The sequence below is a fragment of the Drosophila elegans genome, unplaced genomic scaffold, assembly GCF_018152505.1.
Source record: "Drosophila elegans isolate 14027-0461.03 unplaced genomic scaffold, ASM1815250v1 contig_149, whole genome shotgun sequence".
In the NCBI taxonomy this organism is placed as follows: Eukaryota; Metazoa; Arthropoda; class Insecta; order Diptera; family Drosophilidae; genus Drosophila; species Drosophila elegans.
In genome coordinates this window covers 14,453,810-14,476,250 of record NW_024545513.1, presented here as the reverse complement: position 1 = coordinate 14,476,250, position 22,441 = coordinate 14,453,810, and the positions used below count along the sequence as shown (strand labels likewise).

The 22,441-nt window shown below is 39.7% G+C and overlaps 3 protein-coding genes across 12 annotated transcripts in view; 1 reads left to right on the top strand and 2 right to left on the bottom strand.

Moving 5' to 3' along the window:
• Positions 1 to 66: 66 nt before the first annotated feature.
• Positions 67 to 2,894, bottom strand: LOC108150035 (dual specificity mitogen-activated protein kinase kinase 6). Its single transcript, XM_017277998.2, has 5 exons — positions 2,569 to 2,894; positions 2,090 to 2,480; positions 1,846 to 1,978; positions 1,585 to 1,787; positions 67 to 880 (listed from the first exon to the last, which is right to left on the bottom strand). The coding sequence occupies exons 1-5, from the start codon at positions 2,625 to 2,627 to the stop codon at positions 662 to 664; spliced, it is 1,005 nt and encodes a 334-aa protein (XP_017133487.1). The 5' UTR covers positions 2,628 to 2,894; the 3' UTR covers positions 67 to 661.
• A 490-nt stretch (positions 2,895 to 3,384) lies between these two features.
• LOC108150005 (dual specificity mitogen-activated protein kinase kinase hemipterous) lies at positions 3,385 to 17,651 on the top strand. 6 transcript variants are annotated; one of them, XM_017277951.2, is made up of 10 exons: positions 3,385 to 4,455; positions 7,463 to 7,944; positions 8,015 to 8,194; positions 8,819 to 9,039; positions 9,121 to 9,276; positions 11,971 to 12,479; positions 13,095 to 13,538; positions 13,887 to 14,507; positions 15,533 to 16,010; positions 16,073 to 17,651. In XM_017277951.2, the coding sequence occupies exons 1-10, from the start codon at positions 4,041 to 4,043 to the stop codon at positions 16,209 to 16,211; spliced, it is 3,645 nt and encodes a 1,214-aa protein (XP_017133440.1). In that variant the 5' UTR covers positions 3,385 to 4,040; the 3' UTR covers positions 16,212 to 17,651. The 6 variants fall into 6 exon arrangements, with proteins under 6 accessions (XP_017133440.1, XP_017133439.1, XP_017133443.1 ...); XM_017277950.2 differs by having other exon boundaries at positions 15,458 to 16,010; XM_017277954.2 differs by lacking the exons at positions 13,095 to 13,538; positions 13,887 to 14,507; positions 15,533 to 16,010; positions 16,073 to 17,651 and adding an exon at positions 11,049 to 11,070 and having other exon boundaries at positions 11,971 to 12,170.
• A 1,182-nt stretch (positions 17,652 to 18,833) lies between these two features.
• LOC108149984 overlaps positions 18,834 to 22,441 on the bottom strand; it is a 101,723-nt gene continuing 98,115 nt past the window's right edge. For 4 of the 5 annotated variants that reach the window (XM_017277909.2, XM_017277910.2, XM_017277911.2 and 1 more), the window contains one exon: positions 21,436 to 22,129. In XM_017277909.2, the coding sequence (XP_017133398.1) occupies positions 21,531 to 22,129 (599 nt within the window). In that variant the 3' untranslated portion in view covers positions 21,436 to 21,530. The other variant, XM_017277913.2, reaches the window with a different exon arrangement.

The window sequence follows — 22,441 nt, the reverse complement described above, 5'->3', positions numbered from 1 at the left end:
TTGCAATTGTTTACGTCTTAACGCATATTTTTAAAAACAAGTAGTCACACAAAATTTCAGCATTAATTAGCTATTTCACGTAATATATATTTGTTAAACAATTATAATTACAATTACACTTTCTGTTCGGCTATTTTGGTGTTCAAAAAGTTTACAATTTATCAATTAAGTTTAGTACGTTTTTACATTCATTGCTTGCTTGCTTTCGTTTCATTTTTGCTTTCGTAGACTTAGCTATTATTGTTTTAAAATATATATGTTTAAATGTTTTTGTTTCTTTTTTAATTTTTAAGACAGCAGCATCGCCAGCTGGGAGGCACGGTTCGGTTATCCATTTTTGAGCGTTGCAAGGCGAAGGTTGCATGTTGCATATTGCATGTTGCAGATTGCTAGTAACGGTTATCTTGCAGTTGCTTCTCACTTAAATTAATAATTATGCAGTTTTCATTTTTGAATCTTTAGGTTAGCTTTAGCTGATTGCTGTTGATTTTCCTTGGATTTCATTCATATTTTTTTTTTTGATTTGCTGGCACGCAGACGGGGACACACATTACAAAATGTACGAAATGCATGCTAGAAGAAGACGGCGGCAATTTACACGGGCACGAGCACGGCTGAGGGGTTCATGGGTTAACCATTGACCTTCTACCCGGCCATTAACCTACTGCGCCGACTGAATGTCAGGCAGGTCCAGTATCCTGGCCACAAACTCAGAGATGTCCGTGTTGCGCTGCAGATGCTCCACGATAAAGCTGTGCTTGAGCAGCTGCTCGTAATTGGGCCGTGCCATATATTCCTTCTGCAGGCTGACGGCGATGTAGTCCTCGAACTCCGGCGAGAAGGTTCCCGCTGCCAGACGCGGCGGATCATCCTCAACCACCTGGAAAACGATAATAATAAAAAATTGATTACTAATTGGGGAAAAGCTTATAATTATATATAATCCTTAAAATACACACACAACCGAGATGTGTTGTTAATAGTTCAATATCCAGACTTAGTTTGAATAAGAGTTTTATATACTTTAATTTTAGGCGTTCCTTTCCCTAAAGCCTTTGGCCCCAAAATATATTTTAAGAGATTACTAAATTTGTTTTAGTAATTTTATACAAAGTTAAAATTTAAATTAAATTGTTTTTAAGAAATATTTTCTGTTTAAATTTGAAATTGAACAATGTATATTGTTTTTCTATATATTAGTTTAAAATAAAAAAGACAATTTGAAATATCTGAAGATTTTTGAAATTATATTTAAGGTTAATAGCAAGTTTGTGAATTTTAAGGCAATATCAGAAAACTTTACGCATGTTGCAATAAGCAAATTAACTTATTAACTTTATATACTTGGATTTAGGAATTTAGAAGTAAAGATGGCGTTTTTTTTCACTCATCGTCATAATGTTCCAGTTGTAGGGATTTTCTAGAATATAGGGGGTTTACAACCACAAAATGATTCATTTTTATGTTTACAAGCGATATAGCAGATATATGATAACTTTTTTCCCATGATATTGCGCCAATTTAGTGGAGCAAAGCCTTTTAAGGAATTTAAAGGGGGAATATAACTCTATTTGAAGCACTCACCTGTCGCAGTTGTTCGAAGGGCGTCCGCCAGTTGTCATACGGATACCGGCCGGTGGCCATTTCGATCATGCTGATGCCCAGCGACCAAACATCCGACCGGATGTCGTACTGCGCCGGATTGCCCTGGGGGTCGATGCGTTCCGGGGCCATATACGGCTTGCAGCCGGCATCGATGGTCTTGGCAATGGAGTCCACGAGGTAGCCTAAAAGTCAGCCCAAGATTAGCATGAAAGGGGGGGAGTTAGTGTGAACCATGCCCACCTGAGATGCCAAAGTCACAGATCTTGACCTGACCGGCCCGATTGATCAGTATGTTCGAGGGCTTGACGTCCCGATGGATGACTCTCAGCTGGGCGTGCAGGTAGTGCAGCGCACTGACCACGCTCATGGCAATCTGTGAGGTGTATACAGAGCAGAGTGTTAGTATAAAGGGGCTATTCCCAGATTCCAAATCCCAGATAAGATTAACCCCCAATCTTCCCGGACCGGCTCCTCCCCAGCTGACCTTGCCCAGCACGCTCTCCTCCATGCGCAGATCGTGGCGGAAGACCTTCGGATAGAACTTGTCCAGACTGGTGCTCATCACCTCCATGCAGATCCATACGTCGCCCTCGCGGTACATGGCTCCATAGAAGTGCACCGTATAGGGGCAATCGCTGGACCTCATCGATATGTCTAGATCCATGACAAGGCGGTGCTGTTCGCGAATATTGACGGTCATGGGTATACGTTTGACGGCCAGCACAGTGTCCGTTTGCCGGTGGCGCATCTTCTCCACGATGCCATAGGCGCCGCGTCCCAGATCGCAGATCTTCTCCAAACTATCCGCATCGATGTCGAAGGTCTGATCGTCAATTTGGATGGTGGCGCGCGAGTCCAGGTTGCGTGGCGGGACTCTAAAAGAGGTGGTATGTTAACCATGTAGGTTTTCCCAGTTATTTTTGGCGGAGATTACACCGGCAACGGCGGTGGCGAATGACTTACATGGCCTGTTCCGGCTCCTTGGAGATGGAAATTGGTATTGGTCGCGGTCGTCGAGACATTTTGGCAATCCTCTTTGCTATATATTATCCTCCTCTCCGTTATCCTCGACTTTCTCCGGCGTTTTTGTGGCGCACTCTCTGTGGACCCAGAGGATTGGATTGCAAGACCTATTGGATGTGGATGCTATTTCTACCGCATTTGGGCAGGACTTGATTGATTTTGGCGTTTTTCAAACGCTTTTTCTCCTTTCCAAACTGCACTTTGTCGGTCACATACACACACACATGCTCCGCCACTCGTGCCCAACACTATAGCTATACTTTGGCGCCCTGCACAACACTTCACATAAGTTTAGTGAGGACGTGTCGCGATATTAATTTCCAGGCACGATTAGCTAACTTTTTCCCTACCCATCACTCACCAAGCAACAAATCAATTATCGAATGATCGAATATATTTAATTTTATAAATCTCGTTTTTCTAGGGCTTTCGAATTTGAACTCTGTCGTAAAACAAGTGTCATAAATAAATCAGATTAGATCACACCAATGTATGTTTACATTTGTCATCCCAACCGTAATATAACTGACCCCTCGATGCATTCAGATTTTGTTGAATTATCTTATTGTTCCGTCTCCTTCTTGCTTATGATAAATTTTAATGAGTTATATCCACAAATATTTTTTATAATTTAGTTGAACGACTACTTAATATTCCGTTGCTTTGACCATCTCTGGTTGTGTTATCTTATTGGTATTTTCGCCAAATTACCTGGCATATTTTAGTGTATTGACGAGAGTTGCTCAGTATATTTCTGTGGTGACGCTGCGGTCACACTGTTTTGGATTGTACACGCGATTTGGGCAGCAAAATCGAACAAAACCGAGCGTTAGAATTGTGCCAGTGATACCGCCGCCTGCGGCCGCAAAACTAAACGATCACCGAAACCCAAAACCCCAAAAAAACGACCCGTCAGAAGGACAAATACCCACGAAATATCCTCCCAAAAAAGGAGGAAAAAATCGCAAGTTGTTGTTGCCATTGCTGCTGAAAAAGAACGAGAGAGAGAGGGAGTGTGTGTGTGTGAGTAAGTGAGGCTATCTCTCTCCGACGCACAGTGACAGTGTTTTCCTTTTTTCGATTTTGTTATTGTGGCCGCCAACAACAAAAGTCCAGCGATCCGTTATTTTTGTGCAAGTGTGAAAGTTCAACGCAGCGCCCCTCTGTGTGTGCGGGTGTTGGTGTATGTGTGTGTGTGTGCCGCCAAACAACAACAAAAACCGCGCACAACAAAACAAAATTCACACTCGCGCATTTGTGTGTGTTTGTGTGTGTGAGAGAGAAAAATCGAAGAAGTACTGGCCGAGAAAACAAATTGAAAAAATATAAACCAACCCAATAGTAATACAAATTAAATTCAAACAAAAATCCAGTGTAGTAATCCAGGCATCCAAGGACTTAAACAGAATAATATGTCCACCATTGAGTTCGAGACGATCGGCAGTCGCCTGCAATCCTTGGAGGCGAAACTTCAGAGACAAAATGAGTCCCACGGTCAGATCGTCCTTTCCGGTGCGCGTGGTTCAGGCGTTTCCAGTTCCGTTTCCGGCTCGGGTTCCCGCGTTCCGCCACTGGCAACATCCGCATCCGCAGCCACATCCGCCGCCCACATACCGCCCTTGGGCTCCGGCATCAGCATAGCCCAGCGGCCAGCACCTCCAGTTCCTCAGGCGGCGCCAATTGCCACCGCCTTGTCCTTGTCCACATCCGCCTCTGCATCCGCATCTGCCTCATTCGCATCCGCAGCCTCGTCGACGGGCGCCTTTGGCGGAGCATATACCCCGCCCACAACTAGAGTACCGCGAGCCACGCCCACTCTACCCATACGTAAGTCCTTAGTAAAAATTATAAGTACATGAATTACGATGAAGATACTCGGATGGACTATATAAAAGACCCCTCAAAATTATATATTTAATAGTGGTACAGGCAAATAAATCCTTGATATTTGTACGTACCCAACTTCATGAAGAATAAATACATCCCAAAGCCTATCGATAAGGAAAAATGAATCCCCAATATTTACACATACCTAATGTTACGGAGAGTACTCTGTAAAATCTCTATTAAAGTAACTTTTGATATTGTAACACGAGTTCCTAAATATATACATACCTACATAAATTAGTCAGGAGTTGACTCATATGGGCTACTCTAAAGACAAAGATTTACTTATCTCAAATTTCCAGAGACCTCTGCGATTGGTGTAGGACCTTTCTCCAAACATGTATATTCTGTTTATTTATAACACGTTCTTTCAAATCCGTAAATTCCAGTGACTTTTTGTGTTAGCCCTTATTCACAATCCTGTTTATAAAAGGGGTTATTTATAATCTTTAAAATTTTCATACATTTTGCCTAGAAATTTTCTTCTTAATAACGCCACGTAATTTTGTCACTCTGAACATTAACCATTGGCCTGAAATCTTTATAGTCCCTAAAGATTTATAAAACACCACCTAATCAGGTTCCAAGAAATATCAAACTCCCATTAAACCGCATTGATAAAAGTTCAACATGACTCGGGAGTTCCTAGAAAGATCGAACTTTAGACAGGTTAAATCTTTGTTGAGCCCCCTTGACATATGCAGATTAAGTGCTAATATTTTGACCGCAACTGTTGGCAATTGGTAAGTGGTAATAAAAGAGGAGGGCTGAGAAAAATCGTGATCCCCAAAAATGGTCACCAAAAAATCTATATATACCGAAGCGCCAACCGCAAGCCACAAAACCATCTTTTGTCCGCTTTTGTGTAAATATTTTGTTAATAAATTGTCATTGCCCAATAAGCTGCCGGTGTGTGTGTGCTTGTGTGTTGGCTGTGCGTATGTTTAAATTGCGATAAGAAAAGTGCTCGTTTTCTTGACTGGCTTTTGCCTTTGGTTTTGAGTATTTGAATTCCGCTAACAAAGGGCAACCGCTATCGATTCCCGACTGCATAACAGCTGCTCATAATCCCCCATTCCAGCACCCATCAACCCTGTAAATACCCCTGCGTTTTCCACTTTTTCCCCGGTCTGTTTTTCCGATTGCATAGATAAGACAGGCGGGGCGGCAAAGTGCGAAAACCAAAAGCGAAGCCAACTCGTTTTCGGCCTTTGTCAGGCCCCAAAAATCTACAGTGGAATTAACAACTGTGCACCGCGACCATACGTTTTCGAGTCGATTAGATTAACAATTCCTGGTATATAGACAGTTTTCCATGAACGCCAAAAAATGGTTAATTGGTTTTTGAATAATCGAAAACATCACTAATCGATTAGATTAATGGCTATAGTGTTTCTGTGAACGTGTATTCCACTTTTTGAATAATTGTTTTTTTTTTTTCTTGAAAATATTTTCTAATTATCATACAAAAAGGGTTAAATTAAACAAATTCATTACGTTATTACGTTATATTAATTTGATATGGCACTTTTTTTCTTATTTAATATTTTTTTAAAAACTATGTAAATACCGCTAGTATTTTGACCTCAAGTGTGTGTGGGTGCCACTTTCGGTGAGCCTGTGAGAAGAACCACCCATTTTTCCACCCAACGCCCTTTCTCTTTCCCCTTCTGTTCTCCTTTTTGACATATGTATATTTATGTCTCGTTTTGCATATTTTTACTGTATTTTCATCGGCCATCAAGTGTATTTTTCTTGTTTACTTTTTTGTTTGTTTATTTATTTTTTTATTTATTTATTTATTTACTTTTGCGCGTGTGCGACTCTCCATCGCTCTGCTTTTTGCTCTTGCTCTCTCGTTGGTTACTTTTTGGCATTTCCGGAGCAATGTCTTGATATGCCCGTTGCTTTTATTTTTTTTTTTTTGGGTCTCACATTTCCCCTCCTCTGCCCCCGACCACCCGCATTCATCGGCCGTTTTGCCTCGTCTCCTCTTTCGCATGTTTACAAATAACGCTAGTTTTTATGACTTACTGTTGTTGTAGTTGCTAATTGTTGATTTGAATTGTTGCCAGGAAAAATAACTTCGCAAACAAAAACAAAATCGCCCTCATTCTCTCTCCCACTTCACGCACCCACACACACACGCACATACATACATTCATTCAAAATGGCACAGTGGGCAATAATCGGTATTTGATTATATTTGCATTGTCTGAAATAGTCTAGTAGTTATGGGTTCCTAAGATGGAAATATAAAGACTTGGATCCCTTAAAATAGGCAATACATTTTGTATATAAGCATTTATTTTCCATTTTCCAAAAATGTTCTTAGTTTAGCCAATTTATTAACATATTAAACTTCAAATAATAATGCAATCTATTTCTTAAAGATAAGATAATTATTAGTAATTATAAATTAATGATAATGAGTTATGTTCGAAAATCTTTAGTGAAATATATTTTTTAAGCAAAAATAAATTTGCTGTGCTATAATTTTTTTAGTTGGGCGATGTTAAGCTTTAATCGTAGCCTTTAAACTTGGTTACTTGGCTTTTCACCTTATTACAGGTGTTTCTTTTTAACGAGATATTCTTATATGCTATTTATGTAAATCATTTTTAAAATTGGTTCTGCCATAGGAACAGAGAGGCTTTGAAAACATTAAGATGTATTTTTCTAAGTCGATTATCCGATCTGTCTTCTTAAAATGTTCTATTGCCCATAAAACTAGTTCGAGTTAGGGGGACTTTGGGTTTGGTTAGTACAACTGCAATATTAAAGTGATATGCAAAATGTAAATATCTACTTGACGTGCGCATTTTAATTAATACCTGGTTATTTTCCTGTATGTTAGTTCAAAATATTGATGTAAAACTGTACAATGTACACTATCCCTCTCATCACAAAACTAGCCACCTGTTTTATTGTTTTTTTTCTCTTGCAGCCTCAAGCGGCAGCGGCATTAACCGGACGCGACCTGTGATACTGCCGCTGCCCACGCCGCCGCATCCTCCGGTTTCGGAGACGGACAAGAAGCTGAAGATCATAATGGAGCAAACGGGCAAGCTGAACATCAATGGGCGGCAGTATCCGACGGACATCAATGACCTCAAGCACCTGGGCGACCTGGGCAACGGGACCAGCGGGAATGTGGTGAAGATGATGCACCTGTCCAGCAACATGATCATCGCCGTAAAGCAGATGCGACGCACTGGCAACGCCGAGGAGAACAAGCGCATCCTGATGGATCTGGATGTGGTGCTCAAGTCGCACGACTGCAAGTATATCGTCAAGTGCCTGGGCTGTTTTGTTCGTGATCCGGATGTTTGGATCTGCATGGAACTGATGTCCATGTGCTTTGACAAGCTGCTCAAGCTCTCCAAGAAGCCAGTGCCGGAACGAATCCTTGGCAAGGTCACTGTGGCGGTATGTTTAAAATGGGAATTTGATTAATATATGATATTACAACTAATAACATTGCACTTTAATTTCCCAGACGGTCAATGCCCTGTCATATCTGAAGGATAAGCATGGGGTCATTCATCGCGATGTGAAACCCTCGAACATTCTGATCGACGAGCGTGGCAACATCAAGCTCTGTGATTTCGGAATCAGCGGTCGCCTGGTGGACTCCAAGGCCAACACTCGATCAGCCGGCTGTGCAGCATATATGGCGGTGGGTTAACTTCAAAGATCATAACTAAATTAGAAGCCTTCAGGCAGGGTCTTCTAAGAATTTAGCATATTTAAACAGTTACGGAATAGTTTTAAACCTTCACTGATAAAAAAATGGAATAGTTTTTAAAACTACCTTAATACATTTAAAAAGGTTGGCTCTTTGCTTTTATATCAACATGTAACTCAATGGGAGTTTGCTAATAATTCAATAATTCAATTCAGTAACGTGAATTTGTTTACTTTCAAGCTCACAGCTCATTAAATTTCTGAGAAAATATATTTGGTCTGTGTAGATTAATCGGTAGGTGTCATGACTTATGTTATTTCAATAATAATGAACGTGATCGGGGACGTGTATGTACGCAGGTAAATTTCACTTTGGCGATATCAGTAGTCAATCCCAATCGAACTATTTCAATAGGCATACAACTTGCAAGTAAAACATTTGAAAAATTGTAATTGAACTTGAACTTTAATTTAGTGAGTACTACGTGTGGTAAGGTTTAGTTTGGCATTAAATACATTTTGATTTTAATGTCGGTAGTGAGCCATATATTTTTTTACTGAAAATATAATTAAATTTATAGTATATTATTTACTAAATAACTTTTATAACTTACAGCCGGAGCGGATCGACCCCAAGAAACCAAAGTACGACATTCGCGCCGATGTGTGGTCGCTGGGCATAACGCTGGTGGAACTGGCCACTGCGCGATCCCCGTACGAAGGATGCAACACGGACTTCGAGGTGCTCACCAAAGTGCTGGACTCGGAGCCGCCGTGTTTGCCATACGGCGAGGGCTTCAACTTTAGTCAGGAGTTCCGCGATTTCGTCATCAAGTGGTGGGTGGTGCTAACATGTGGCCTACAAGTTTTGGCCACTTTACAAGAAAACAATTGTTAATTTACAATCTCCACTTGCAGCCTCACAAAGAACCATCAGGACCGACCCAAGTATCCGGAGCTGCTGGCGCAGCCGTTCATCCGGACGTATGAGATAGCCAAAGTAGATGTACCCAATTGGTTTCAAAGCATCAAGGAGAACCGGCTGCGTGCCAATGGCGATCCCACGCTCCAGAGGTGAGCCCATCTAGTGTCAGATTCCCTCGGCATTGTTTCAACGACCCGTCCGCTATTCCCGGCTGATGACGTTGTGCCTGTTGTGGATGAGTGTGAATAGTGGATGTGTGTCTGATAAGAGTGCTGTCCGCTTTGTATTTTCCCACTTTTCCGTTTCCGTTTCCGTTTTTCATTCTTCGTTCTTTGTTCTCTGCTTAAAGCGCTTCTCGATTCCAAAACAGGTAGGAGAGGGTAAAAAAAAAAGCTGGAAATCTCAAAACTATTCCTAACCGAAGGATGGGTTTCCTAAATTCATGTTTTCTCTAGACAACTAATTTAAACTGCTTGTTCCTCTTTTTATTTTTATTATTCGTTTTCCTGTTTATTTAACTCTTGTTTTTCTGCAATTTTTATTTTTCTGGTAAGGCTTAATAACTTAATAAAATCACACTTAGCTACTTTCCCTCTATCATTTACCCTTTTTGGCATGATTATCCTTTTTGTATACACATTAAGAAGGGAAACCACTTTATTAAAACAACTAAATTTGATGAAAATTAGCTAGCAATTAGATTCTAACTGGTTGTGCTAGATCGAATGCTCTTTCCAAAGCTGTTAATTGATCATTTTTATTGCACCAATTTAACAATGCGTTTCAAAACGATAAGAGTTTAATATAAATTTAAAATTTAAACTGATTTAACCTCCTACAGACTAATTTCAAGATATGTTTCAATAAATGCCAGTAAAAATAAATAAAAGTAATGAGATATCACATGTGTCTAAGGCAAACTTAGAATACAATACAATACAAATGTTTGTTTCCTTGTTTCTTTTAAAGTTGACCAAAATCAGTTTATATTTTTGCAAATGTTGATATTATGAAATATTAAAATGAATATTCTGATGATTTATATTCATATAGTGTGCGTAAGTTGAAACGTACTGATGATTGTCCTTGGCGGTATTCTTTGGAAAGTGCATGTTTCCCGTGACCCAGTTGTAGTCCGCTATTTACGCAACTATCTGTCTATCCTCTAGCAGTCCTCTACCTATTTAGATCCTTTACCAAGTAAAATAAGGAGAAACTAAAAATGTATTATGAAATTATTATAAAACATTTCTATATTTTTTTTCTCCTTTTTTGCGTTTTTTTTTACATTTATAATTTGAGTGTGTGTGTGCGATGTTTTTATTTTCCTTTTTCATCTTTTTTATTACCATTTTTTGTAGGTTACCTAATTCCTAATACCATTTCTTAAACAATAATGACAAACAATAAATGAAAAAAAACATAATCTAACAAAAAATAAAAGCAAACGAAAAAGATGAAGACAAAACTATAAACAAAAACCAAACATTAAAACCTATCAACATAAACTTAAAACAAACAAAAAGCATTCAAGTAAAACTTGCAACCATCAACTCTATATACAGATATATAAAACCTAAATATATATTTACCTATATATAATGATAATGCCAACCAACCATAACTACTCAAAAATTCTATAAAAATTCCTCCCAATTAAAAGTAAAATTCAGTAAGTACGACGAGTTTTTTATTCTTATTATTAGCTTTCTAATTATGTTTTTATTAGTTAAGTGTAACTTTTAATCGTTGTAAACACGCCACGTGCTCTGCTAACTATTATTAAACATTTTAGCAATTGGCATTTGTTGATTTTTTGGTTTCGGTTTAGTTTTGCATGTTTCTACTTGTTTCTGAGCTTGGCTTTGGCATTTGGTTTTCGTATTTATTTAATTTCTGCTTTGTTTATTTACTCATCTAGAAATGCTCATTCACCAGAAAAGGTAATTTGACATTGATTCTTTATTATGCTTATATTTAATGCTCAACAATTTTTAAGTTCACTTCATTTTTCTATGTGTCGCTAAGAGTTTTCACAACATTTTCATTATCATTTTCCATTTGTACAGCGCATTTTGATATATTTTTGCTTAATTTATGGCCCTTTACTAAAAGTTACCTCTTTTTTTTGTAATTGGTTAGATTTTTTATTTTGATAAGCGTTTTTCGAAATTACTAAATAACTGAGATAACTGAGTAGTTTATCGTGAATTAATTAATTTTAATTAAAATTTTTTTTATTTTTTTCAGAAAACTGGTATAAAGTAATTTAAATTATTTTAAATTATCTTTGATATTTTAAATATCATATTTATTTATAAAATACCATTTTTTTCTTTTGAACGTTTATTTAAATCACAAATTGTTTGCCTTTTTTTCTTTCACTAGTTTGTTTTTAGGAAAATGTGATTTAAGAAAGCTGTTTTGAGCAAGGATAATTTAATCCTGTGCAGCCATTTCTCGCTTTTGCTCCTTCTGTGACCCTTACCTGTGTTTTTCACCTGTCGCTTACACACAAGAACACACACCACACACCCAAGTCACACTCATCGAATTGTATATACAAAACAAAAAAAAAACACATACACATAAAACATTCACATTGCGATCACAGCTCAACTTATGTACATGTGCCCCAAAACTCATCCAGATCCCGGAAACTCCTGTCAATCTCACATTATCCCAGATATATACTCTCCTCCAAACACCCAGACAAATAAGAATTCACACACAACAATCCTTCCTTCTGCCATTGGCGTACATTTGAGTGTGCTCTCACCTATATTGGTCATCCAACCAACAAGAATCCACTGAGCTTAATCCAATTGATCATTAATTTGCAGGGCAACGGCGACTGGAAGTGGAGTCGGTTCTGGCTCCGGATCTCTAGCAGGATCAGGATCAGCAGGTGGGGCTATAAAATATGGTAGGGCGATGCCGTTTTTGGCGCAGAGTCCCACAAATCCGCAGAAGACAATAAAAGCAACGCAGATACCGAGTTACCAGCAGCAGCAACAGTCGCAGTATTTCATGCAATCAGCCACACAACTACCTCAAACAACAACAACAACAACAAAAACAACCACAACACCAACGGCAACGACAAACTGTTTCGGCGGAAGCGGAAACGGAAACGGTAGAGAAAGCAGAAGCGGCAACGGAAGTGGCAGCGGCAGCGGCGGAAGCAGTAGTGCCAGTCCCCTATCGCCACCAAGCGGAGGAATTAGCGATCTTAACCGGCTCTATCGCAAATCGCCGTTCATGCAGCGGAAACAGAGCAACGGATCCCATCATCTACACTACAAATTCAACGACGAGAGCCCCAAGAAGGAGTCCATGTTTAGTAGCATCGGTGGGTTATAATCCATATGTTGTTAAAGACCGCTGATCAAGCATAACAACGTTTCACACAGCACTCTAACAGTAAAGATTTCTTCAGTTTTTATTTATATTTTATAAACATATTTTTCTTTACATTTTAATTAAAATTTATAAACATAGTTTTCTTGACAAGCATTCACTTTAAGTAAACCCATTTATCAATCAGTTTGTTGGGATATTGTTCTAGAAATCAAGATAAACCAAAGAAACACAAATCACACACTTAATAAAAAAAAAAATTATTCGCTTTATATGCTAACATAACAATCTGGAAAAATCTGGAAAAAAATTATCCGTCTTTGAGTAAAATATTTTAAGCGAAAAATAAGAATTTTTTGAATAAAACAATAATCATTATTTGTTGAGCTATTAAATAATATCTAAAGAATATCATTTTACTATGAATCTTGACGTTTGTAGTTTTAATCAAATTATTACATTTTTTTTCGGTCCATTATTAAAATATGTTGATATTGTACCTCGTAATGATAATTTTTCGAAAACACTTGTGAATTTTGGGAATATCAAAATTCAAAAACCTTGCAAATGTGCCTAAATTAATGTTCAATCGATCTTTTAATCGCAGGACAATCGATTCTACGCAATCTGACAACATCGCCCTTCAGCCAAAAGAAACACAATTCAGCAGCAGGGACTGCGACAACAATACCACTGCCGCACAACAACCAAACAATATTCATGGATGCAGCAACAGCAACAACAACAGCAACAACGCCGCCAAATATTGCAGCTGCAGCGCCAACGACAACGCCAGCGACCACGCCCACATGGCGCCTGCCAGCGGACAATTCCCAAGCCTACGACAGCTGTGATAGTAGTAGTAATGCGACCACGACCTTGAACTTGGCCCTCTCCTCACCCTCCCCCTCCCTGCCGCGCAAGCAGTTCCCCACAGAATCGCCGACCCTGCAGCTCGCCAATCAGCAACAACAACAACAACAACAACCGCAACAACAGCAGCTGCAGCAGCAACCACAGCGATTGCAGTCGGGCAATCAAAGCCCCATAGGTAAGTGCTCTCAAAAAAATATATAATATTTAAAATATTTTGCAGTTCGATGGGTAGTCAAACCATAATATAGTTTATAAGTATTGAATATCAATCATCAAAGGAAGGCCAGTTATTGGGCTGTCTATATTCGGTCTAACAGATGAATTACTTAGCTCTAGAAGAAATACCATAAAAAATCCCAAATTATGTAGGGAACATCTTATACTCTAATATCAAGAAATATATGTACATATGTCAATGGGGGGTAAATTGACATACATATATTTCTAGTAGGAGTTTTCTTGACACTTTTAAAATCGATTTTAGACCTTGTTAACCAACATATGCTCTTTAATATATTTGCAGTGCTGCAGCGCTTCTATCATCAGCAGAACCAGCTGCGCGAAAAGGAGGCGGCGGAACGGTACCAGCAGCAGCGCCAGCAGCCGCCCGTTGGAGTGACCAGCACGAATCCGTTTCACAGCAACTATGTGCCGCCGCCGCCATCGACGCACTCCACCTCTAGTCAGTCCTCCACGCAGTCGACGTGCTCCCAGATCGCCGTCAATCCCGCCAGCCTATCGCCATCGACTGGCTCTGGTATAGCTTCGATAGGAGGGGGTTTGGGAATAGGAACAGGATCAGTAGCAGGATCAGGAGCAGGAACGGGAACGGCAACAGGATCGGGGACAGGATCCGGTGCAGCTGGTCACTTTGGCGCGGGCGGCAGTGGTGAGCAGTTGCAGTACCAGCCGTTGCCCATCGCCGCCGAGGCAACGGTCACGAGTCCCACGCTCCTGCCCCCCAGATCCCCGGATCAGCAACAGCAGCAGCAGCAGCAGCAGTCGGACTGCGGAGGACCCAGCGCCATGGTGGCCAACAAGCTGAGCAAGCTGTACGCACGCCGCCAGCTTTTGGGCCAGAGTTCGAGCAGCGGGGCGAGCAGCAGCAGCCTGGATGGTTGCAGCCGGGAACAGCACGATGCCGGTGAGCCATCAATCGAAACACTGGCTTACCATTTACACGCTCAGAAACAAAATCGTCATCACATTTTGTAAAATCCTAGCTGGCAGTATTAAAATCTCTGAGTTTAGGAGTAGTAATTTAATATCACTGCTTCAACAATTTTTTTTCATTAAATCAATACTTCGAAATTAAATAAGTCTTATTAAAATGTAGTAAGATCGCATATATTTAAATATTCCTTTTAAGGAAAAGATTAAAGATGATTTTATTTCTTTAATGGTAAAAAGTCATGGCTTCTTGCCCTCTCTTCCTAAAAAGAAAGTTTAACACGTTTTTATTTATGATTTCAACAGGCAAAATTCGTTTGGTTTCATTGAGCATATTTTTAAGAATAATTATTTTCACCTTTTTTTTTGTAAAAATAAATAAACAAATTCACAATTACTCTGTTTCTTTTCAAAAATTTATTAAGTTATGCGATAACACTACATTTTTTAGAAATTTATTTAATACACTTTTCCAAAATGTTTGCCAATGAGAAAAAACTAATTTTGCCTTTTAGAAACATGTTTTGTAAAGCTATTTTCTTCTTCTAATTATTCTATAGATTGAAGAATATTAATAGCTTTTTAAATATGACTGTGATTATGGCTTTTAAAAATATCAACCTACAATTATTATATTTGTAGCTCTTTAATATATACAAACAAAAAAAGATTTTATTTCTGAGACCAGCTTTTTTTGATTTCGCTTTGAACACTGCTAAGTTGCGCTTGTATTTATACATTTTCCATTTTCGTTTCGTTTCTTTCTCTCTTCGTTTACCGCACACCAAAAACCGCACTCTGCACGAATGCACTGCATCACCATGAAACCACGAACCACCCCAATTCATCACTCAATTCATGCATCATCTTCGAAAAAAAAACGATCAAACAACCAAACAACCAACCAAACAACCAACCGAGCAGGCTGGTTTAACACTCTCGCCGGCGCCATGAAGCGACAGTTTGCCACCTATGTTAAAACCCAATTGAATTCCACAGCCACATCGCCGGTGGCGTCCAGCATGGATCGGGATCGTGATCGGGATCGCGAGCAGGAGTTGGTGCATCCGCCGCAGCCGCCGGCTTACAGGAGCATCGTGAACAACGGCAGCGGTGGCGGAAAGTCCTACTACTATCGCACCTTGTCGGCAGCCAGCAGCAGTAGTAATACCAGCCAGAGCACATCGCCGACGACGGAACCGCTGCCGGGAGGCGGCACCAGTAGCTTCCTGCGCCGTTACGCCAGCAGCGGACCCGGCATGGGCATGGGCACCGGAGGAGGAGGAGGAGGCGGAGGAGGAGGAGGAGGCAGCATCAGCAGTCCACCCAGTCCGCACATCTTGGCCGGATTGGATCGCCGGCACCGAAGTCCCGATCCACCGCCGCGCTACAATCGTGGACAGTCACCGCTGTTACTGCGCAAAAATCTTCTAGAGCTGAGTGGCCAGCCGCCGGGCTCACCACTTCTGCACCGTCGGTATGTTAACTCTGTCCTGCTCTAAATCATGCCTAATGTGGGGCCCCCAAACTCCTTTGCAGATACGTTTCGGCTTCGCCGCCCTTGCCGCCACCCCGTCGAGGATCTGAAAGTGTGCCGGGATCACCGCAGCACTTCCGCACCCGCATCCACTATACGCCCGAGCCCCAGAGACGCATCTACCGCACGATAGATCAATGAGTAGCGCTGCAAATCATGGTCATGTGATGCTGGTACGGCTTCGACGACGATGCCGCCAGTGCTGCTGTCCACGACGACGACGACGGGGAGCAGATGCATGAGCTACTGGAGCCAGTTTCCATGCCCGTTTCGATGCCCGTCTCCATGCCCGTCACCGTCGCTTCAGCAGCCGGCGACTCGCTGTCGATGCCGATGACACATGCAGATAGTCTGGGCACCACCAGGTCGTCCGGAAACAACCGGCGGCGATTCAGTACCGGTCGACGGACGTGTTCGGCCAGCGGATCGTATGCCAGTTTGTATTCGGAAAGGGACGAATGGCCAGCAGGATCATCGACGGCAACATCGACGACGACGACGAACAGAGCTGGATATCCGTGGACATGTGATTGATGACAAACGAAAGTGTTCAAAAGTCTTTATATATACGTTTAAGTGCTTGAGCCCCAAGCGGCGATTCAATTGCATAAGTATCTGCTAAACACTTAATTTCGTTGCGCAGCTCCAACTGTACATAGACATTTATCTGTAGGGATCTATATAGACACATCCGATAATAGTGCAATAGTTCAAAACAATTCTGTTCGCCCAGCCCCCCTGTAACCAAAACTCTCTTCCCTCTTATATATATCTATATATATATATATATATATATATATATATATATATATATATATATATATCTGCTAATCTTTATCTGTGTCTGTAACTCCTTTAAATGGCAACTCTGTAATCAAAACGTTAACACTTTACATAACGTAAATTATTGAACCGTAGCTCTAAACAACAACAAAAATAGCTAATTCGAAATGGGGAAAATCCAAGAAAAAGAATGAGAAATTCAAATATTGTACTTTGTAGCTTTGTATATAGAGAGGAGGTTAAGTGCAAAAGTCGTTGCATTTGGCTGTCTGCAATTTGTTTTAGTTTATACATTTCATTACAACATCAACTTGTGTGCTGAGTGGAAGGGAAACCAACAACAAACAAAACATTAACAATGGAATTATTGTACTGATTATTATAATTGTTTAATTTATTATGTAAGCGGCAACAAGCAACAATTCAAATTCAAATTCAGTTTTCGTTTTGTTTTTTTTTAATTTAAAAGAGGGGGGAAAAGATTGGTTCTTCCTTCGGCCAGGTTTGTCGAAGATTTTTACAACTTTACCATAGATATGGAAATTTTGGATTTGCTGTTTCTTGTTTAAACGCGATACTTGTATTAATTTATTTGGAAAAAAAGAAAAGAAAACCGATGTGGGTGAATGTTATAATAATTAAAATTTGTTAAACAACTTCAGGAACCGCTTCTTAAAACCCGAACCTATTTTTTAATTTCTTTAATTATTTTCTAGGGGTTTCCACGTTTCTATATTCCACGCTTATATTTATATATTTTAAAAACATAAGAAAGGAACAATAAATCAATAAACCGAACATTCAAGTGTGTGTTTAATTTAGATTACTAATTATTCAAAATATTTTTGGTACTGGACCTTTATTAAAATTTAAATGGGTAATTGCATTGTCTTCAAAATGACAAAAAAACGTTTACAAACCAATGCAGAGTTTTTTGTAGAACTAAACCACAAGCTTTAGGAGGTATTCCACTACGAAAACGGATGTCTGTAAGAAAAATGATGAGCTAAGAAGTGAAGTTTTTTATGGGCTTAGAAGCGCAGAATTTTGTTGACTTTTCTTTTTCTAAAAAGAAAGAAATTGAAACGCAGACTTTATCCCAACTAAAAAACTGAAATAACAACATTAAGGGTTTAATTTTTTGATTTTTATTTTATTTTTTTCCTGTTATTCTTGGCTCTGGCAATTACAACATTTATTTAGTTTTATTCTGCATTCAATTCACTTTTGTTTTTCGATTAAACAAATGTTTTATTTTTTTTTTTTTGCGTGTCATTGATCGTCAGCTCAAAAGGAGTCACGACTTTACATTGAGTGGCTATTTGTTTTCGGGTTTGTGTTTTTCCTGACTCTGTTTTTTTTTTTGGTTTTACCTGCTATCAAAAGTGGACCCGCCCTGCACCACTGAGCACCACTCTGCCATCCGGTGGTTGGGTGGGTGGTTTAATGCGGCAGAGGGGCGGTGGTCGGTCGATGGGCGGGTCTGTTGGGAACAAACATATTCAGAAACAGCACTTATTGTTTATTTTCGGTATATCGGATATCTGCGGTAAACACATTTATATTATTCAGATGAGTACATTCAGTTCGAACAGTATATATTTGAGTCGATAGAGCGAACAGTAAAAATACAGCTATGCTTTATGCCCATTTAAACCTGTTGCTATTTTGTTTGTAGATTAATCAATAACAAAACTAAAAAAAAAACCTACAACTTTTGTATAACTATCTTTTGAGTTTAATGGCATTCGGCCATCTCTTTTTATATTTTACTTTAAAGAGTTTTCAATTATTTTGTCATTTTTAAAAGCAGTCCTGAAAATTTGTTCACCTTTTTTCTATTTTCCAAGACTGTTTGTAGTTCCTAGTTAGTTATCGTTAGTTTTAGTCCTGTTTGATTTTTAACATTTACAGTTACTCCGTTTTTTTTTGCACACTGAAAGCGTTTAATTATTTATGTATTTTGGTTATTGATTTTGTTTTTTTTCTTTGCCTGTTTGCGTTTTTAGGGTTTTACATTTTAATTGCTTACACTTATGCTTACATATGTATGTATGACCTGCCAGACATTTGATAAACATGGTTGTACAGTTTAGACATTGAATTTTGATATATGCGTCTTTGAACATTTAAGTGAAACCCTTTTGGAAATGCTGCCGTTTACATTTAGTTTTCTTGTTGCATCAGATTTTGCCTTGTCTACTTTTATTGATTAAAAAAAAACTGGGCTTTTTGTGGCAACTGAAGAATTCACGAAGGGCAAAAGCAAGTCCCTTAGGTAAATTACAAAATAAAATGCTGTTTTTGTCTGGGTGGAGATGTGGTTTTGGGCACACAAACTATAGTTAGGGATTGACTCATTTCCCAGGGGATTTACAAAACGATCTTTACTTTGGCTTCTTATTTTTCACTTTTTTTTTTGTGTTACACTGTGGTATTTGCGGGAACTCTTACTTGGATAATATTTGTCTTTCCTAAAAAAATTCTGCTGTTTTTTCGGATTATTAATGAACCTTTTTTTTAACACATGGGTTACTTGGTTTTGGATTTTTCTTCAGGTTTTTAGGGATTTTTTTCGGTTGTAATCTCTTCTTATAGGTTTTTTCATATGTTCTTAGGTCAAGTACTTCAATGGTTATACAAACATACACTTAGATATTGCACTTATGTATCGGTATTTCTGGTTTACTGGACTCTCTCTTTTCTTGTAATAGCAAGAATTGGTTACTTTACAGTTAAGTATAACTATAGTTACCGTGTGTTTAATGTACAGGAGAACAAGCCAACTTGTCTTGAAATGTAGATACTTATTTATGTATGTTTTCTTGCCCTTTTTGGTAGTAACAAATTAACAGACAATACAAAAAAACGTCTTTAAACAGTTAGATTATGCTTGCAATTCTCTTGAACATTTAAGTACATCATATATAGTTTCTTAGTTATTAAAATGGTTTTTATTGAGGGAGCTGGAAAAGGGTGAAAGGAGTTTTGTTCTGCTTACATTGTTCAATAACGTTGATTAAAAAAATTGGTTTATATTCATTTTAATTTGGTTTGGTTTTTTTTTTGTTTTAAGTCTTTGTTTTACATCAGTAAGCGTTTGTTTTTTGTTTTCTTTTCCGGTTTTTCACTTTTTTTTGCAAAGCTTTTTCCTTGCTGTATTTTTTTTTTGTTTTTTATTTTTTTTTGGTTTTCTTCGATTGTGTGGGTATCAAAAATCGAATGCCACAGTGGTTCCTTAACAGACTAGTCTACACATTCCTTCTTAAGACGATCATACAACGTACACATATATATTATATGTTTGGGTAATACTTGTCGAAAATGCTTATGCTTTGCCTGGCTGCTCCACCATTATCTTTTTTGTTTTCGTAGAGGGAGGGGGCGGGAGGGGGTGGGATTTTGGGCCGCCGTCTCCCTCCGCTCTCTCTATTTCCCCCAAAAATCGGGGGCTCTCGTCATTCCGGGGTGAATGTAAGAGTTAACAATGTCAGTTTCGATTTGGATGGTTTGGGCGCCTTCACGAGCGGTGGGTTAAACGGATTAAAAAAAAAGACAAGCACACAAGGTCATTCACACACTCACACAGTGATGGGCAGCATTTTTAGAAAATTCGATAATTGCCAATAATCAAATACCTATCTAAGAATGGAAAGTAACCATACAAATTCGATAAGTACCAAAAATCTATCTAGGTATGAAAATATAATTTCCAAAATCTTCACTTTGGTCCTTCTGCAAAATTAACAACGTTCAACGTTACATAATAAATGAAAAATATCCATCCGCGGGCGCCAAAGCATTAAGATTTAACTTGAGGTTACTATCAAGCTATTTATTTTATTTAAAACATTTAAAACACAAAAAACAAAAATTTGTGACCCAACACAATTGAAGTGTATTGTGAAATGCTTTTATTTGTTTAAAATAAGTGCATTAAAAAAAAAAATGTTGTATCCTATCTGAACTTAAATGTTAGGTAAAAAAACAATGCCTCCCCCAATCACTGTTCCCATTCACTCATTATATTCAAAACAAAGCTAAAACCACATTTTAGAAATTCGCCATAAAAATTAATTTTTTTACATTATATTTGTATTTTTAAGAAAAATGTTGACTTTAATGTTTAGAATCGGTTCTCAAATAAAAAAGTGTTTTGCTTCTGCAACGCTATAATTCCCAACGGGCTTAAGCTGCTTTTTTTATTTAAATTCTACTCACTTAAGGCCAATTTCTAAAAAGGTAGGCTTACAATGTCAAAACTCAGTCACACTGGATTTAGTAACGTCGACCGCTGCTGCCGCTGGCACATCCGCCGTCGCCGCTGCTCCCGCTGGCGCCATCGGCCGCCCATCTTTTGCGGCGCGCCTCCTTGGCGGCCTGCATTTGGGCGGCCACGCGACTCGTACTCGGGGCATTGTCGAAGCTGGCATACAGCTCCACCTCCATGTCGGCGTCATCGTGTGGCTGATTCTGCTGCATCTCGAGGGCGGCGGCCAAGGAGGCCATGGCATAGGCACGGGCATCGATAGGTGGCGGGTGGCTTTGGTGATTTGAATGGGCACTGGCTACTGTGGCTATTGTGGCTACTGTGGCATCCGAATCCGACTCCTGCTGCTGCTGCTGCTGCTGTTGCTGCTGCTGCTGCTCCAAATCGAAACTCACATTCTTACTGTCTCATCCACCCCGGTGGACCTGGATGGTGGCCTCGGCGGACTCCTGCTGGCGCAACTGCTGACGGTACGCATCCAACTCGGGCATCCGGTATGTGCCCAGATTCACCTGCACCATGAGCGTCTCCATGATGCGTTCGTTCTTCATTGACTTGGAGGGCAGGACGACCGTGAGCAGTTCACTGGGCGAGATCCGGCACAGGTTCAGATCGCGCGTCAGCCGCTCCATAATGCACTCGAACTCGAACTGGGTGTCCTTGTTCGGATGGTTCTTCAGTTTGCCCACCTTGTGCTGGGCCCACGCCAGCATCGCCTCGAACTTGCGAATCTCGGGCGTCTGCAGCTCCCGGCACATGATCATCTGCACCATCGACTCCGACAGATGCAGGAATTCTGGGCACTTGAACAGCGAGTGCGCCTTGCTCTCCACGAACGACAGGATCATGTTGACCAGCTCGGAGGCGGATGTGTAGCGCCAGTAGTAGTTCTCCAGCGAGATGAGCATCGGGCAGACCACCTCGATGCGCAGAAATTGCTTGCAGTGATGGAAGCACGCCTGCAGCAGCTCCGGCAGGTCGTAGTGCTCCGCGGCACACAGCAGACCTGTAAAATTCGTTGAAAAGATATGTGAGTTTGCGAGAAACACTTAAATCAATCGATCAAGGATAGATGGTATAGGTTGACAGCTGTTCAAAATAGCAACTCTTTTGACTTTGGGTCTTATTTTGGCAAAGTTACAACAAAAAGACTCTTCAGAAATAATTTTGTTTGAAAAATCGCCAAAAATCCCAAAAAACACATTAAAAACTTGGTTTTTGTGTCAAAACCCTGGGAAATAATGGTCAAGTGTTAGAATGTCATACACCGTTGAATTCGTAATAAAATTTCCAATCGAATGGCATTAACAGTTGAAAT

Bases quoted from the DNA above. Each gene is read 5' to 3' on its own strand.
- LOC108150035 (XM_017277998.2), bottom strand. From the start codon at position 2,627: ATGTCTCGACGACCGCGACCAATACCAATTTCCATCTCCAAGGAGCCG. The intron at 2,481-2,568 runs GTAAGTCATTCG...CACCTCTTTTAG, and splicing joins AAGGAGCCGGAACAGGCCAT to AGTCCCGCCACGCAACCTGG. The intron at 1,979-2,089 runs GTCAGCTGGGGA...TACACCTCACAG, and splicing joins AGGAGAGCGTGCTGGGCAAG to ATTGCCATGAGCGTGGTCAG.
- LOC108150005 (XM_017277950.2), top strand. From the start codon at position 4,041: ATGTCCACCATTGAGTTCGAGACGATCGGCAGTCGCCTGCAATCCTTG. The intron at 9,040-9,120 runs GTGGGTGGTGCT...CTCCACTTGCAG, and splicing joins CGCGATTTCGTCATCAAGTG to CCTCACAAAGAACCATCAGG. The intron at 13,539-13,886 runs GTAAGTGCTCTC...ATATATTTGCAG, and splicing joins GGGCAATCAAAGCCCCATAG to TGCTGCAGCGCTTCTATCAT.